This window comes from Canis lupus, chromosome 3, assembly GCF_011100685.1.
Source record: "Canis lupus familiaris isolate Mischka breed German Shepherd chromosome 3, alternate assembly UU_Cfam_GSD_1.0, whole genome shotgun sequence".
Classification (NCBI taxonomy): domain Eukaryota; kingdom Metazoa; phylum Chordata; class Mammalia; order Carnivora; family Canidae; genus Canis; species Canis lupus.
The window spans coordinates 14,736,861-14,753,675 of NC_049224.1; the positions used below are offsets into that span (position 1 = coordinate 14,736,861).

A 16,815-nucleotide genomic window follows, 5' to 3' on the forward strand; every position below is an offset into this window, starting at 1 on the left:
CAATTATGTGACAGGTGGCTGGAGCTCCTGAGGTACCTGCTCAAGGAGCTGCCCATAGAGGCCTGGAGGTCCAGGTGTGATATATGGTGGCTCTGCAGCCACCAAGGCCGGCTCGCTCAGGTGCCTCATTCTGGGGTAGCCTCCAAGGCTCCTCCTTATGCTGCACCATGACTTGTAGGGAACCTTGTTGGCATTGATGAGTAGGCGGTGGCCTGGCCATGGAGGTCAAGGCCTCACCACCACCCTCCCCCGCCCCCCAATTCCCCTTCTACCTTGGAGAAAAGGGAAGTTTTGAGGGGTGATGGATGTAGGAGAGAGGGGATGGAGGATGGCCAGGATAGTAGCTGCATTGGGAACAGCACTATCTGGTGCAGCTGGGTTCCCAAAGAATGATAACAATCTCTTTCTGCTTTATCTCTCCTTAAAAAAATAAGTTTACTGAAGTAAATGTATATTTTTTTATCAGGCATATTTTTTTTTTTACAAAAATTGGATCACATTAAATGTACTGTTAGTACATCTACTTTTTATATCAGCAGCCTATTTAGAAATATTCCTTAAATCACTGGAAAACCACATGATTTTTAGTGGCTGCATTGTTTTCACCATGTACATGCTTAGTTTTTTTCTTAAACACTCATATTATAAATGTTTCAAAGAGTGGCATCTGGGTGGCTCAGTCAGTTAAGCATCTGTCTTCTGCTCAGGTCATGATCCCAGAGTTCTGGGATCAAGCCTCTCCATCTGCCTGCTGTTCTTTCTGCTTGTTCTTTCTATATATCAAATAAATAAATAAATAAATAAATAAATAAATAAATAAATAAATAAATAATCTTTAAAAAGAAAGAAAAGAAATATTTCAAAGATTTTTGCCATCTCAAATAACGCTATAGATAAAATACTAACCAAATCTTCAGTCAGGTCTCTGGTAACAGCCTTTGGGGCAATCACTGTAAGAGAATTTCTGGGTCAAATTTGTGTGCGTTTTGAATATTTTTGGTAATTAATACTAATTTGCCACCCAGTATGATTTTAATCATTTATGTATATGTCCCTGGGTAACCACCTAGCATTTTTATCATTTTCTCTGGAGAGCCATCCCCAACTTCCCTCCCACTCTTGACTCCTCCTACCTGCCTCCCACCTGCCTCCCCCTGCTGACACATACCCTCAGAGGGTAAATAAACTCACTCCTCTAAGACCCCATGTCCCTCTCCCTGTATTGTAATAGTCACCTCACTGTGGGTCTTCCTTACTAGCCTAAAATTGTTCTCATTGTATCCTACATTTGTGTACTTAATCTCAGCAAGATGTCTCAGACATAGCAGTGTAGTAGTTGCTCAAAAAATGTGTGATGAGTGAATAAATATTTTATTTATTTTTTTAAAGATTTTATTTATTCACGAGAGGCAGAGGGAACAGCAGGCTCCTCGCAGGGAGCCGGATGTGGGACTCTATCCCAGGACCCCACGGGATCATGCCCTGAGCTGAAGGCAGATGCTCAACTGCTGAGCCACCCAGGCACCCAGTGAATAAATATTTTAGTCTAATCCTTCTGGGTTAAAAAATTGTCCAATGTTTGTGCATAAATATTTCCATTCAACAAAAGTTTTTTGAATGTCTACAGGCGCAGTGCTGTTGTTCAAAGGTGATTAAGACAGGGTCCTTGCCCAGGACAGTTTATGGCCTACTGAGGGAAACAAACCACTAACTCAAGGGCATGAATATAATAGGTGTGGTTATGGAGGTGTGTATATGAAAGCTGGGTGAGCAACCAAGAGATATTAGATCACCCCAGATGTATATGTATGTGTTGTATATGTAAAGAAAAGGGGTCTGTTTCTCTGTGACCACAACTGTTACCGCAGCCACTCTTCAGTCTGTGCCTTTCATTCAGTAACTCCATGTTTGCCTTTAATACTTCTTCAGTTTATTGGCTATCCTTTTACTCTATTCTCAGACTGCAGCTAAACTTCAAATTGGCAAGGTAAAAGTATAGAACAGTAAAAGATGAGTGTTACCTGTACGTGACATGTCAGCTCATGCAGAGAAAGATGTAAAGGAAAACATTTCTATTTTTAAAAGTCAATTTACTGAAGATCCTCCTCACTGGAAGGCATCCTTCTTGCTTAGGATCTATGAAGACTCCAAAGGAAGACAGAATTTAAAGTTAGCAGTAGCCAGCATAGGGGATGCTTACCAGTTACTCTTGTGTTTTTTTGTTTGTTTGTTTGTTTTGTTTTTTTGTTTTTTGTTTGTTTGTTTGTTTGTTTTTTGCCTGAATCCTTCCCAACTTGCTCAGATTCTCCAAAGCATCTGAGAATGTAACAAGGTAAAGAGGTAAGCTTCATTTTTCTAGAGGATTTCTACCCTGAAAATCTAGCTCCTTTTCTACTAAATGAATTGTCTTGGCAACCTTGAAAGAAACCTGAAGATCATGCCCGCCCCCCAAATTACTAATTTTCTCTTATTTGGGCCCCAGATGATCCCTGGAGCCCCCAGAAACTCCTTGAAAACTCTAAATTCCCTTCAAAGCCTTCCTTGGATCCAAAGAATTCATTGCCTAGATGATTCTCCAAAGTGTCCAACCTAAGCATTTACCTGTATGTCAGTCAACCAAGTGATTTTATTATCTCTGTTCTTCTGAAAGATCTGCCCCCACACATACAATTTTGTCATTTCTGTAATTGAAGAGGGAGATGGAGAAGAGGAGAAAAAAAGAGGATGCTCATAGTTTTGGTCTCAGTTCTCAGGGTGGATGTGTTCTTACTCTTTTTAGTAATAGCCTGTTTGTTCTTTCTGAATGATTTTGCATTCTCCTTGTAGCTAGCCAAAACTTGTTCGAACTTGATGGTGAGGGTAGGGTAGGATATAGGGCCAACAGTAGCACTTTGTGGCTGACTCATGACCCCATGACTAGTGTGCATTATTAGTCCTGAGCATTATGCCTCTTGTAGTGAGTGGTGTTGGCACTGGGTTTCCTATAATATTTGTGGAGATTTATTGACCCTGGTTCAGAAAGGTGATAAGAAAGTGCAAGACCTCCATTAACAAACTAAAAGTGGAAACCAAATGGTATGTCTTTATCAGCTTGTGGAAAATGTTTGTAAATTAGAACTCTGATAGGGGTCCAATAACTCTGAGAGTTTTGTATTTTTTTTTTTTTTTTAGTGTTAAATGACATGCATTTATCAAGAGCATGCAACTTTAAAGTCTTTCCACCATCTTGTATGTGGAACTCTAATGGTACATGTAGGCAGCCAAACTAAAACAGGCCTTCAAGGGCATTTCCTGCCATTTGAATTTATTCCATCATGCAAGAAAAAAATAACTATCATACCATATCATTTATTTTTTTTAAATAACCCAATATTTTGGTAGCATGCTTAAATGAGAGAAAGTCCGTTCATCTAAACGAAGTTTCCAAGTGAGTTACACCACCCCCCCCCACCGGCAGCCTCAAAAACTGTTATCATGTCTCATTTCTAGCTGGTAGAGGTTAAAAGCCCCAACTTTGAAATTAGGAAGACCTGGGATTTAATTCCAAACATTCTCCTTGTTAGCCATGCAAATTTATTCATTCTTCTGAACCTCAGTTTCCTCACCAATAAGTCAGGGATAATAGCCACCTTGTTGAGGTTTGGTGACGATTAAAGAGATATTAAAGAGATAACATACTGTGCTAAGCACATAGTGAGGGCTCAGTAAATGACAGCTAGGCACCTGCCCATGTAGAAAATAGGATAAACCAGTGTGGGAATAATGAGGGCTTAGACATTGTATGTCACTTCCTTTCTTGAAAAGTTCCCTTGGAAGTGCTCTTGAAGAGGATGGTTTTCCATGACCATCAGTCTTGGTTTTAGGCTTGTAGATAAAGACAGTAGCATTGCGGCAGAAAGATTTCCTGTGTCTATAATCCCCCCCTGCTATGTGTATGGAAGTCCCACAAAAATAAAAACTATATTTTTATCAGAAAAAAAAAAAGCAGATGAAGAAATTTGACCAGTCCTCTACAGATGAAAGCTGCTTGGTAACTGAATTTTACAGAAATATCATAAATAAATGCCGTTTTCCAGATCATATCAATAGATATTTGAAAGAAACATTTTTCTTGTTTATTGTAATACAAACCTCCACCATGCACAGTGCATAAAGACAAAGGCCGACAGCACTCTGAGCAAAGAATAGGGCATTTTCCTGAAACCGTCTTTGAGTCCAAAACACAATACTCCTTCCTGACAGCTTCTCTCTGGATGTCGACTAAGAGAAGGAGAAAGGTAAACCTACACTAGCATACCAGGCCTGGGCACAGGGACTAATTTTAATAAATCAGAATAGAACATGAAAATGTCAACTTAATCAAGCATTTAAATTTTATTAATCAAGCCTAATTTTTATGAGTGCAAATAATCACTGAAGCTGGACAAATTTGTTCTCGATTGCATCAGAAACATAATTTTAATATTTAATGGACTGATGAATTTAAATGGAGAATTATCTTTATGAAACATGCTCTTCATAATTTGCCATTAAATGAGAAATAAAAAAAATCAACATAAATCTTACATAAAGGTTATTTAACTAAATGTTGGTACTATAAATATTATAAATGCATTATGCACTAATTTAGCAATCATACAGTACACTACATAAAGCAGAAATGATAAGTGGACCGGGCAAGCTTTTCCTAGAATATAGAGCTGTGTTATATTATGGGAAGCTTGTGATAAAACGGTTACGGAGGTTTTGTGTGAGGTTTCGTGAACATTCTTTTCATTCAGGCTTTTATGCTACAATTCACCATTCACCATAGACATTCTTTCCAGTTCAAATGTAGGTCTAAACCCACATGGGCTTTCTTTTGTGAGGTGATTATTCTTTACAAAAAAAGAGAGAAAATATATTTTATCATTATTATTTATAGCAAAGGGCTATAAAGAAAAAAACTAAAGTTTTCTGACTATATGATTTTTTGACATTCAAAACTCAGTCTATTTTTAAATTTTTCTCACATAATATTCTCAGGCCTCAAAATATTCTAGGCACAAGAACAAAAGAAAGAGAAAATCAAATTAGTGTCAGAATATTTTTCTCTACAAACGTCCACCTATTCCCCTCACCCTTCCATTATCCCCAGCATACTGCTTAACATGAGTAGCTGTGAATTTCTGTAAAAAGTCAATCGAACCTATCAGAACAGTATAGTCCAGAGTTTGCTAACGTTAATCTCCAATATAAATGATTTTTTGTTTTGTTTTCAGATACTATTGTTCCAAAAGTATAGCATTTTCCCCTCTTTCGTGTGCTAAACTATACATTTGCCTGAAAGGAACTTCCTGACTATTGCAGCTTTAATGCTCCCAAGCATATCTGCAGGGGTTAGAGCAATGCACGTTTCTAAGAAGATTGGAGGATGGTACTTGCACAGAGGTCACACCTCTTCCTCCTCTTGCTTTGCGGAACATGTTTTAAATAAATAACATGGACTCTTCATGAGATACTTAAAGAATAAAAATTCCTAAGGTTGTTTTAGAACTTTAAACATTTAAAACTCTACCTTTTAAAAAAAAAAAAAAACAAATTTATGGTTCTGGAATGGAAATCTGATTTTATGTAGAGAGGCCTGAGTACATAACTTTTTCTTTTTTTTTTTTTTCAAAATCAGTTTACTGTTAATGGACAAAAATATTTTCCTTTGAAAATACTAAATTTTATGTAATACATTAGTGGTAAGTCTAGTTATCTTTTCACTTTGCAAAAGCACATTAAACAACTCCGTTTGGGTTTTTGTGTGGTTTTTTTAGGCTTTTTGTATACTTTTTTTCCTCTAACCTGACAATAAAATAGTTTCAGAAAAGCATTATTATTTAAAAAGCACATTGTAGGTTAATAGTTGACCTTTTTTTCCCCTGTTCAGTCAAATTAATATGCAATATCCTAAAAGACACCAAGCTAGAATTTTCCCTGCCAGCCAAAATACAATACATTGTGAAGCCTTTAGATGGAGACATAGTTCAAATAAACACTAGAATTCTGTTCACACTGCTTTGTGTAAGTGTAAGAATGAACATTTAAGAATACTGAGAAGGAAATAGGAAAAGAAATTCATTTAAGATGCTTATACTGATTATAGAATTTATATTATATTTAGTCTTTCATAATGGAAGAGGTTTTCTGCATATTAAGCTGACACTTAAAAAATTAAAAGGTTACATATTCTTGGCCAGTAAAGTAAATTTACTGCCCTTGCACCTTACAGCAAAGCATATTATACTGCAAATAAGAATGTTGTTGTTGATGATGCAGCATACAGGCTATATGTAATCAGTGGCATGCATCAAAAGTCATCTGATAGCCACATTAAAGCCACATTTCCTATTAAGAATCAGACTAAATTACAACATGGCACTTCCCAGAATGAGCCAAGGAAATGCATTCTGCAAGAAGAAATAATTGTATTTGAGTGTCTCTGTAAAAATCAGGAAGTCTTTTAGCAGTAAGTAATAATGCTTTTCTTTTTAGTCTGCCTTCTTTTGTATTGCAATATATTCAACCTCACTGGCAAGCCTATCACACTAATTATTATTACATCTAGTGGTTCAGTTATCTTGATGACTACTGTAGCTGAAATACTCCAAGGTCAAATCTTTAATAGCGTGAATCAAACTAAGCAGCCATCATACATCCAGTTGCTTTTGAGATCTACTAGATGAAACAGTATATCCTAGACCTGTTTATGAGTCTTATTGTTCTTCCAAACGTGGAGTAAATTATATGTACAGCTTAATTGTGCCATTCATTTTGCAAAAGTTCCTTCTCAAAAATTTCTTGAGAAGCAGATGTGCTGTTGCAAAACTGACAGCACGAGTGTACCTATAATGATCTTATTGACCACAAAAGTCTTTAGCTAACTTTGGTTGACCAGAGGTCAACTCTCGTACTTTTCAGTATTTGAGATCATCTGAGGGTTTATATGCATCTTCTCAATCCGTAGATGTCCAATAATTTCATATGATATTTACACATGTAATAAATTCATTGGCACACAGATGCATGCTCTGCTTGGTTTATGCATACACAAAATGGTATAAATGAACTCCAGACCATGTTGAAGAATACTGCTCTCTCCAAATTCCTCTGTATCTCTAGGGTGGAAATAGGCATTTAGTTTGTAATGTGTCCAAATATAAGCATCTGTACACATTTGGATGTTCTATGAATATGAAATTAAATATGAAACTTCTTTCTTTTGTGACAATTTTCTTTCTTTAATTTTTTAACATGCAGTTGCACATCTGGACAGCAGTGATTTCTTCTTTAATTTAAATGTGTTGCTTTTTTATAGACCGTGTTTGAGTAAAGCAATTTGAATTGTGCAACTATTCATTCTGAACATAGCAAAACATCTATTTAATTCAAAGATTATTTCCAAGGAAAAAAGTAAACATATGAAAGAAACTGGTTTGTGTCAGCTTTGGCTTTGAGGGTTTTTGGCTTTGTGGTACTCAATACTTATCTTACAAGGGTGACATAACCAAGATTCTTTTGGTTCCTTTTTCTTTGAAGAGCTATAAAGAAGTGAAGGACTTTATTCCTGGACAAATCACAATAGAAAGTATTTTAAGAATTATTGGTGAGCCTTTTAACACCCTTTGGTCACTTTTGTTTTAAAATACACACCTAATATTGGCATTAAAAAGCAATAATTAGTATTTGCTGCCCTGTGATGACTTTAACAATAAAGTTACCTGAATCTACTTCATCTCATCCCTTCACTGTCTTGGTCTTCCTATTCTGCATCCTCTGGTCCCCTCCCTTATACATCATTGTCTGGGGCAGTAATATTAAACATGTCATACTTTTATTCAGATTACCAACACCATTATTAATATTTTCAGCCAAATAAAATTTTATTTCCTTGCAAGTCATAAAGCATTTAAGTTGTGTTGAATTATAATTAAAAGTCATAGTATGAAAAGAGCTCCTGTGCAACTGTATAATATACATATTCTACAGATGCAATTTTGCTCCGTTTGAAAATGGATTTTTAAAAAGTACAGCTACATATTATATTTTATATGTTAATGACAAATGCTCAGCAAATATAGAATATGAAAGAAGAAATATTATGCTTTTAAAGATAATGTTATCTGCTTATTCTTTGGCTGTAATGTAGCTGGCATGCTGCATTTGGGGCTGTCTACGTGTGTTTTTAAAAATGTCATCTTTATTAGTATTACATTCAAGGAATAGTACCAAGAATCAGTTTCTTTCAAGACCTTCCTCCAGTGTGTGGCATATAAGTCTGTGACGAGCGACATTACAGAAGGTCATGTCACTTTTAACTGCTTGCATTACATCTTTCTGATTTCCCTCGTGCCCTTCCTTTGTTTGATTAATACTACTTGCTTTCAAGCAAGGTATCAGAAAGCATAATTTGGAAAGAGAATTCTAGAGCCTAACTGAGATAGCCCCCTTCAAGAACAGGGAAAGAAAAAAAAAAAAAACTTTGGAAAAATGTATCTTTTCTAACACACGCATTTTTTTCAACACTTTTTTTTCTCAAGGAATTCCTACATATGTGTTATTAAATTATTGTTGACAAATGTTTGGGCAACTGGACTTCATATACTTGAAAACAAAACTATGTAGTCCTTATGTGGTTTTATTTGAAGAGGGAAGAGCTGGAATTTGAGATGAGGACTCGTTTATTTTATTTGTTTTCCTTTGTTAAGTGTTAAACTCCACCACTCTCTTTCTGAATGGTAGGTGTTACTTGAGTTCTCGGGCAAAATGTTGCAGTTCTGTGCAGTCATTAAATGCACTTCAGTGATACATGCAGTTCGTTTGTAAAAACCCCAGTTTGCAGTTTCTATATTCATTGCATTTGACCAGGGCTCATGTCTTCAAGCACAGCCCCACTTCTGAGACGTTCTTGCCTTCATAACCGTCCATTTCTTTGGTCTGTTAAAGCCTGAAAATTAGTAAACACATTATCATTTTAAGTGGGAGTCTTTTTTTTTTTTTTTTTTTAAGATTTTATTTATTCATTCATGAGAGACACAGAGAGAGAGGCAGAGACACAAGCAGAGGGAGAAGCAGGCTCCGTGCAGGGAGCCCGACGTGGGACTCCAGGATCACGCCCTGGGCTGCAAGCGGCGCTAAACCGCTGAGCCACCCGGGCTGCCCAAAAGTGGGAGTCTTTATCAACGCCTCTACCTGTGTCCCTTTATGTGTTTCTTGGTGTCTGCAAAACATGAATTGGAATTTTGTATGTCATAAAGAATACCGAATATTTTGCCCAGAACAAAAAAAAGACATAATCGAATTTTTAAAAATTAATGTTTAAAATATCACTAAGCTCATGTTATTTTTCTTTTCACTAATAGCTAACCTTTTTGAACACTTCTTTTGATACAGGAACTGTGTGCTAAGTACTTTACATGCATTATTTCATTGGATCCTTAATCAACACTGGGCTAGGTGCCATTATCTCCAGTTTCCAAGGCACCTTAGACTTCACCTGAGCAAAAAGCAATAGTGGGATACATTCTGAAACAGCTTAAAGGCATCCGTAGGAAAGCATCTGTATTATAAATCCTCACTTGTAGATGTTTATGATATAACATTAAAAAGGCACTGGAGGAGGGGAAAAGCCCTCGCTAGAGCGCTAAAACACAACACAAAGGCCTCTCTCTAACACAACACTTTTCTGCCAAATGTAAAAGCAAATGGTTGTATTGGGTGGTTCTGGCTGCACATTTGTAGAGCAATTGTGCGTAGCCAATTACCCACTTGTGCAGGGTAAGAACAGTTTGGGTTTTGCAAATGAAGAGCCTGATTCCGTAGACCTCTTTGAGTCGTTCTTGAACATAAGATTCGCAGCCGACTTGGAAAATGTGTAAATTAAGCTATTGGCTTGTTTTATGTTACGATGATACTTTGAATTTTTGAAGATTAACTTGAAGGTAGTGAAATCTACAGATCTTAAAGGTTAAATATTTATGGTTCTTGTTTCCATGCAAATATTTGAAGACATTTTGAATAGTTGCTTTCATTAATCAGCATTACTGATTAGGTATACGTCTTTCCAGATAAGCTAGCTCAGTTCTTTTACGTAAAAGTGTGTTGAAAGCTATGAAGAATGGGTGACGCTTTCATCTCTTCATTCTATCAACAAATATTTTTTGAACATCTATTATGCACCTTGCAATCTGCAAAATCCACCACCATTCTTACTTCCTAGCACCTGCAGTATGATCATAAGTACTGAAGAGGAGGGGCACGTATTTTTAATAATAACTAGCAAAAACATAGAGTTTATGCACAGGAGTAAAAGTATGCTGTAGTGTTCATTTCTTTTTCCTTGGCATATTTGATAAATGACTGTGTGTGGGTAATTTTAGTAAAATATTGCTTAACTAAATCATCCTGTTTTATACCTCAAATACATACAACTTTTACTGAAAAATAAAATGGATCATAATGACCAATGTGAAAAATTACTTAATCTAAATCAATCATTTTATTAGAGATACAAAATTATAGTCATTTAAACAAAACTTAGGAGAGTTGGTAGGTAAATTCCTTCTCCCCCCGCCCCCCCAAGAACTGGGCAAAGGGTGGAACTGGCTCTGTGTTGTCCCACTGTCTGGGTTTCAGCTGTTTGCTGTGTTAGGTAAGTTCTTTTGGAGAAATACAATGTGCTGAAATAGCGTGGCTATTTCTCCCGCTTAAACCCTCATCAAAAATAGACCAATTTGGAATTGCCTGGCATATAACACCTTGATTATACATTGTTACTATTATTGTCTACATACTTCTGAATACTTAAAATCTCAGGAAAGTAAAAGCCTATGTGAAAGATTAGCTTATAGTCTCATTTTAAATTCTACTGAATTATAAACCTCTTGAGGGCTGACATGAGTATAGATGAAAAATCTGAGTTAGTCATCTTTGCATCCTCATAGTACCTAGCAGTGTGTTTCTTGGCCAAGGGGCTTTGCAATAAATGCCTATGGAGTTGCTGAATACAGTTAGAGTGAATGTTAAGAGTTCTCCTTTCTAGTTGAGGCTGAATTGCTTTATATGTCTTCAAAACAAGTGTAAACTCTCACCAGGTATTGGAACCAGCACATTGTGCTGCTGTGTTTCTTCTGAAATGCTGAAAGTCCAAAGGAAAGACCACAAAATTCCTCCATATAATAGAAGATTTGAAGTATGACATTAAATTAGGAACAACCTCACAGGTTGTCAGATGCTTTGGTAATATACTGGTTTGTGAGAAATGGAGGCTTGCATTTGGGCTATTCTTTTAAATCAGCTAATGCTTTTAGAATACTTGAGAACAATTATTAGATCACTGAGAGTCCCGACATGTTATCTCAGTTTGTGTAGCTCTTTGCATAATACAGTCTTAGCTATTGAAGTTTTCACTCATAACATATTCCTGCCTGTATCATAAGCCACATGAAAGAAGCACAAGCTGTCTCTATCTTTTAAAGTTATGAGCTTTGAAAGAAAGATTTAAAAATATTTAATAACCGTGATTCTATCAAGTTTATTCAGAAATAGAGATACAGACTGGATAAAAAAAACACCATAAGAATTAGAAATTATATGAAATGGCATGAATGTAATTAGAGGTTGGCACTTAACTGAATAGCAACCCTCCCCAAAGTTTTTTTAAGTTTTTGGTTTCCCTGGAGAGAGAGAGAGAGAGAGAGAGAGAGAGAAACCGTAGGCATATAAAACCATAATAAAATACCTGAAACAGTGAAGTCCCATTTGTAATGCCACAGTTACACATTAATCAAGAAAAGGGTAAATATTGAGCAAATCCAAAATGACCAGCCCATTGTGCTAAGTAAACTAGGAGTCATTAAAAAGTACATTCATACCCACCTACATGGGTTATATATATGTATTATATACATTTTACTATTGGATACATTTCTAATTTTATTTCAATGTCCATTCTCCTAATGTAACCCTTGTATAAAATCAGAGAATTAGAGTTTCTGATAATCCACAAAATCAAAAAGTAACACAGACAGTCAAAAGTTGACATTTATACACAAGAATTAAACTTTGAGCCTTGGTGACACCAAAACTACAAACGACAAATGACAAAAGAAAAAATTAACAAATGGGACTACGTCAAACTCAAAAGCTTCTGCCCAGCAAAATAATCAACAAAATAAAAAAATAACCTACAGAATGGGAAAAAATTCTGCAAACCATATATCAGATATGGGGTTAATATCCAAAATATCTAAAGAATTCGGTCAACTCCATAACAAAAAAAAGCAATCCAATTCGAAAATAGGCAGAAGAACTAAACAGTTTTCTAAAGAGGACATCGAAATGGCCACCAGATAGATGAAATGATGCTTAACATCACTAATATCAAGGAAATGCAAGTCAAAACCGCAATATGACCTCTGTGTCAATGTACCACTGAGTTAGCTAACATCTGTTAGAATGGCTATCATCAGGAAGAGACCATAGATGCTGTTGAGTTTGTGGTGAGGAGAGAACCCATATAGATTGTTAGTGGGGCTGTAAATTGGTCCAAATGCTGTGGAAACAACATGGAGTTTCCTAAAAAAAAAAATAAAAACAGGCCTACCATATGATCCAACAATTATACTTCTGGGCATATACCCAAAGGAAATGAAAACAGGATATCGAAAAGTTATGTGCGCTGCCATGTTTGCCACAGCACTATTCACAAAAGCCAATATACAGAAACAACCCAAATGCCCATTGGTGGAGGAATGGGTAAAAAGGACGTGGTACATATACACAGGGGAATGTTAGTTACAAGAAAGGAAGGATAGCATCCCTTTTGTGACAACATGGGTGCACCTTGGGAACATTAAAGCAAGATAAGTCAAAGAAAGGGTAATATAACACTTATGTGCGGAATCTAAAAAAGCTAAACCTATGAAAAGAAGCTAGCAAAATGATGGTTACCAGGGGATGGGGGCAGGGAAAGCAGTGACAGTGTTTAGGGGTACAAACACATGACAGGTAGCAAATAAGCCATAGAGATCTAACACACAGTACAATGAACAAAGACGTTAAAAATGTGCTCTAATTACGCAAGATGGTAAATATTGCCACATTACAATATATAAATGGATCCAATTAGCACGTGGCATACTTTAAACTTACGCAATGTTACAAATCAAATTTGTTCAATAAAATTAAAAATAAGTAAAATTTGAGTCGTGAAAGCTGTCAGCTTTATGCCATAGATCACCAGCATAAATCAATGGACAGATAGGATCCTTTACCTTAGAGTTTGGTGAAAAGTAAATTAGAACTAGCAGAGCTGCTTTCTGCTTGGTTATCTGGTTCCAGACTTAGAGTGTCTGATTAATACAGACAGTGGAGCAGGTAAAAGGAAATCTCCTATTGGAAGCACCTCTCAAATTAATGTTAGCTCACCTTACGCAGATTTCAGATTTTTTAAGTTGTCACAGAACATTTCCCACAAATAGGGTTCCCCTGACTGGGATTCGGTTCCCTGGTTCCAATCAATTAAAGGCATAGCATTTTCCTAATCCCTGTTTCTAGATCAAATGTTCCCTCTCTGTGCATCTGTTTCAAATGTTCATAAAGTTTTCATTTCCAAAAGGTTCAAAATGACAGAACAAAATTCTCTCCTTTATGAGCATGAAAATGACTTCTGTTTCTGTCTGTAGGTAGTGGAGGACATGCTGGAGGACGAGGAAGAAGAAGATGACAAAGATGACAAGGTAATTATCTTTCCCAGCACTTGGGTACCAGGGGATGGGGAAATGTAGACATGACACTGTTTTCACAGACAGTTAAAAAAGGAGTTGAAGTGTTCGAGTCCAGAAAATTGGACAGTGCTGTTTATCATCCTAACAATGCCACTGCATGTTGCAAAGAAGGAGAGAGGGCTATAAATCCTCTTCGCTTTTGTCCAGAGCTGGGTCAAATATTTTTCTGCCAGGAACAAAAAAAAAATAATTCAGCTTGTCTGGAACTTGATAGCTCTCGTGAAGATAACGGCAGTGACAACTGTTTTTGAAGGGCAAAAATTTGTCCTATCTTGAGTATTACAAATCGGGCTACACTTCGGAGGAAGAGAGAAGGGAAAAAATAGCAGCCTGCTTAAGTCGAACATGGATATTGTCATCTGTAATTTTCGAGGAATTGCTCAGCAAAAGAACACATGTGCATGGAGCGCTCCGGAGGGTATTTAAATAATCCCAGTGCTCACGGCCTTTGCCTAGGCTTGACTTGGAATGGCTCTGTGGCTCCTTGGTCAGGAAAGCCTGTTGAGAGGTTATTTTCTGATTGCTGGTTGGCATGAGAATGGTGATCACAGTAAAAAAAAAAAAAAAAATTGTTTCTGGGATTGCTTGGATTGGTTGTCCCCTGGGGAGAAGGGACAACTGGAAAGATGAATCAGAAATGACCTTGCACCACTGTAGCCATGTCTGGGGTCAGAAGAAAGGCTTTTGATGGCAAGGAGGATAGATATGCTGGTTTATCAAAATCCTTGGGCATCTCTAGATCAAAAATCTAAAAAGTCCTAGAGTGAGATTGGGAGGGAAGAGAGAATATCATTCATTATTTCCAAATTGTTTGGCACCTAAAACCAGATTTTGACCTTCACTGGAATGATTGCTATTAGAGTAAAGCAGTGAATTTTTTTTTGAATAAAAGAGAACAACACCGTATCTTAATTTATGCCCTTGACCTTTGATTCTAGTAAAGATGTACAGTTATATCCTGGTATAAGAATTTGCATGCTGGAAGCAAGCATTAGGAATGTTAAAAAAAAAAAAAAAAAAAAAAACCCATACACAGTGATTAGTCAAACTCCCAAATGATTTTCTCTTGACTAATATTCAGTGCTAGAAGGAAAATGAAAACATAGACACACACACACACACACACACACACACACTTTATTCCCTTCTCATGCTATTCCAAACATTTTGAAATTGGTAGAGCTCTTAGGTGAAATTTTTCTTCTGCACATCATTCAGTCATTAGCGACAGCACCAAAGAGACGCTAACAAAATCTCCTTTCTACACAAACACGTATGTGCTTGTTTTTAATGTTAAATAACATGAACATACACTTCTGGCAATAAATGATATGATTTATTGTTAAGGTCAGTTGTAGAGCTGTAGAGAGCTTGTATTTTAACTCAACATGCCAGCTCTGAATCATCATTTCTCTGCTGATAAACACGGAGCTGCCATCCATTTATGGCCATTTTCCCTTGCTTGTTGCTGCTTTATTATTAAAGCCACCATAAAGATTCATTCCAGCAGCAGGCGTTCCCTCCGAAACGTTAATAAATGGAAACCCTTAGTGAAGTCTAGTACTTCAGTGTCCCTGCTTGAAGTCAACCTGTATTTTTTTTTTTTTTAACCAGTTTGTTGATACTCCAAGCCACTCTTCTCCCCTCGATGGTCATTTTTTTAATAGAGAGGATGTTAGGAGTGGGAAACAAATAACACACCTGGTTAGCCAGCTCACCAAAAGCTAGATGTCAAGTGGAACACGCCAGGTGGAAACAGCACTAAGCACTAAGATAGAGTGGCATCTATCGTAATCTAGGGTTTAGGTGGCTGAAACTGACACCCTGGTTCTAACACATTTTGAGATCTAGTTACCAAAGTTGATTGAAAGTGAGTGCTTAAATTACTGTGTGAATTCAACTGTATTCTTGTGTGCAGGATGCTGACAAACAGTGTATTTTCCATATGAAAAGATTGTGAGCTGATTTTCATAAATCCAACCCTTTATTCAGGTGATATGTAAGGAGGCTTTTCTTCTCTACGCATAATGCAATTGATAGCCTAAAAATCATATCTGAACAAAAAGAAAATCTCAAGTCTAATAATTTACAAAATACTTTTAGGGGCTTGCATAATGGGAGAATCCTAGAGTGGATGCGTTAAAATATGAAGTTTTTACTATAAGCAATGGAAATAGGAAGGGATCCTTCGAGTTTCCATTTACCAGCTTCCGTCTCTTGACTGGCTGTCAGAGTGGTAAAGGTTGTAAGTCTGGGCTATCAGTGTGTCTGAGTGGGAGAAGGGTAATTTCCTACTTTAAAAAATTCATTGGTTCCTCTGTTTAAAGTTTGTGTATAGAGTCATGCGTAATGGAATTTCAGGAGAAAACAAATGTGTTTTTTGCCATATGAGCAGGTACTGACCTCTAGCTCTCATTATTTCTCTGTTTTCTCATCTGGTATAATAGTGGGGTCAGGTCAGTGAGTCCTCTTATAGGATAAAAGTAAAAAAGATTAATAAATGTGCCAAAGCCTCACTTTAATTGAACCTGAAGCATATGTTGCAAGTATGTAAAATATGTCCCAGATGTTTCACCAGGGCTGGTTTCTTGGCTTTCCCTGATTACCACAAGGCAGCTATTAGTCCTCTAACCTTTGGACTTGGGGGTAAATGGGGTATTACGTGGCACAGAATGAGAGCACCTGTTTTCCATTCAGCAAAGACCCCTGGCAGGCTTTGCCTAAGCCCATCCATATGTTTTCACTTAGCAGATTGTTGGGCGATTATGAAAAGTGTCTTTCTTTAGAGCCAGCATTGATATTAGTCACTCACAATGAAAGGGCAAGTCATTGGCTACTTGACAAGGTCCGTGTGGGCATAAACCGAAGTCGTTTATTTCATTTTGGCTCGAAGTGTTTTCCCTCAACATAATTATATGGATGGCAAAGACACAGGTACAAAAAGGTGAAGCAGACAAAGATTATAATTACTTCACGTAATAGTTTTGTGAGAGTTTTCCTT

The 16,815-nt window shown here is 36.8% G+C and overlaps 1 protein-coding gene across 1 annotated transcript in view; it reads left to right on the plus strand.

The window, feature by feature from the left end:
* Nucleotides 1-16,815, plus strand: part of MCTP1 (multiple C2 and transmembrane domain containing 1) — a 532,324-nt gene that overhangs the window by 441,697 nt on the left and 73,812 nt on the right. Inside the window, 1 exon segment of the mRNA XM_038532320.1 lies at nt 13,713-13,766. Coding sequence (XP_038388248.1) covers nt 13,713-13,766 — 54 coding nt within the window.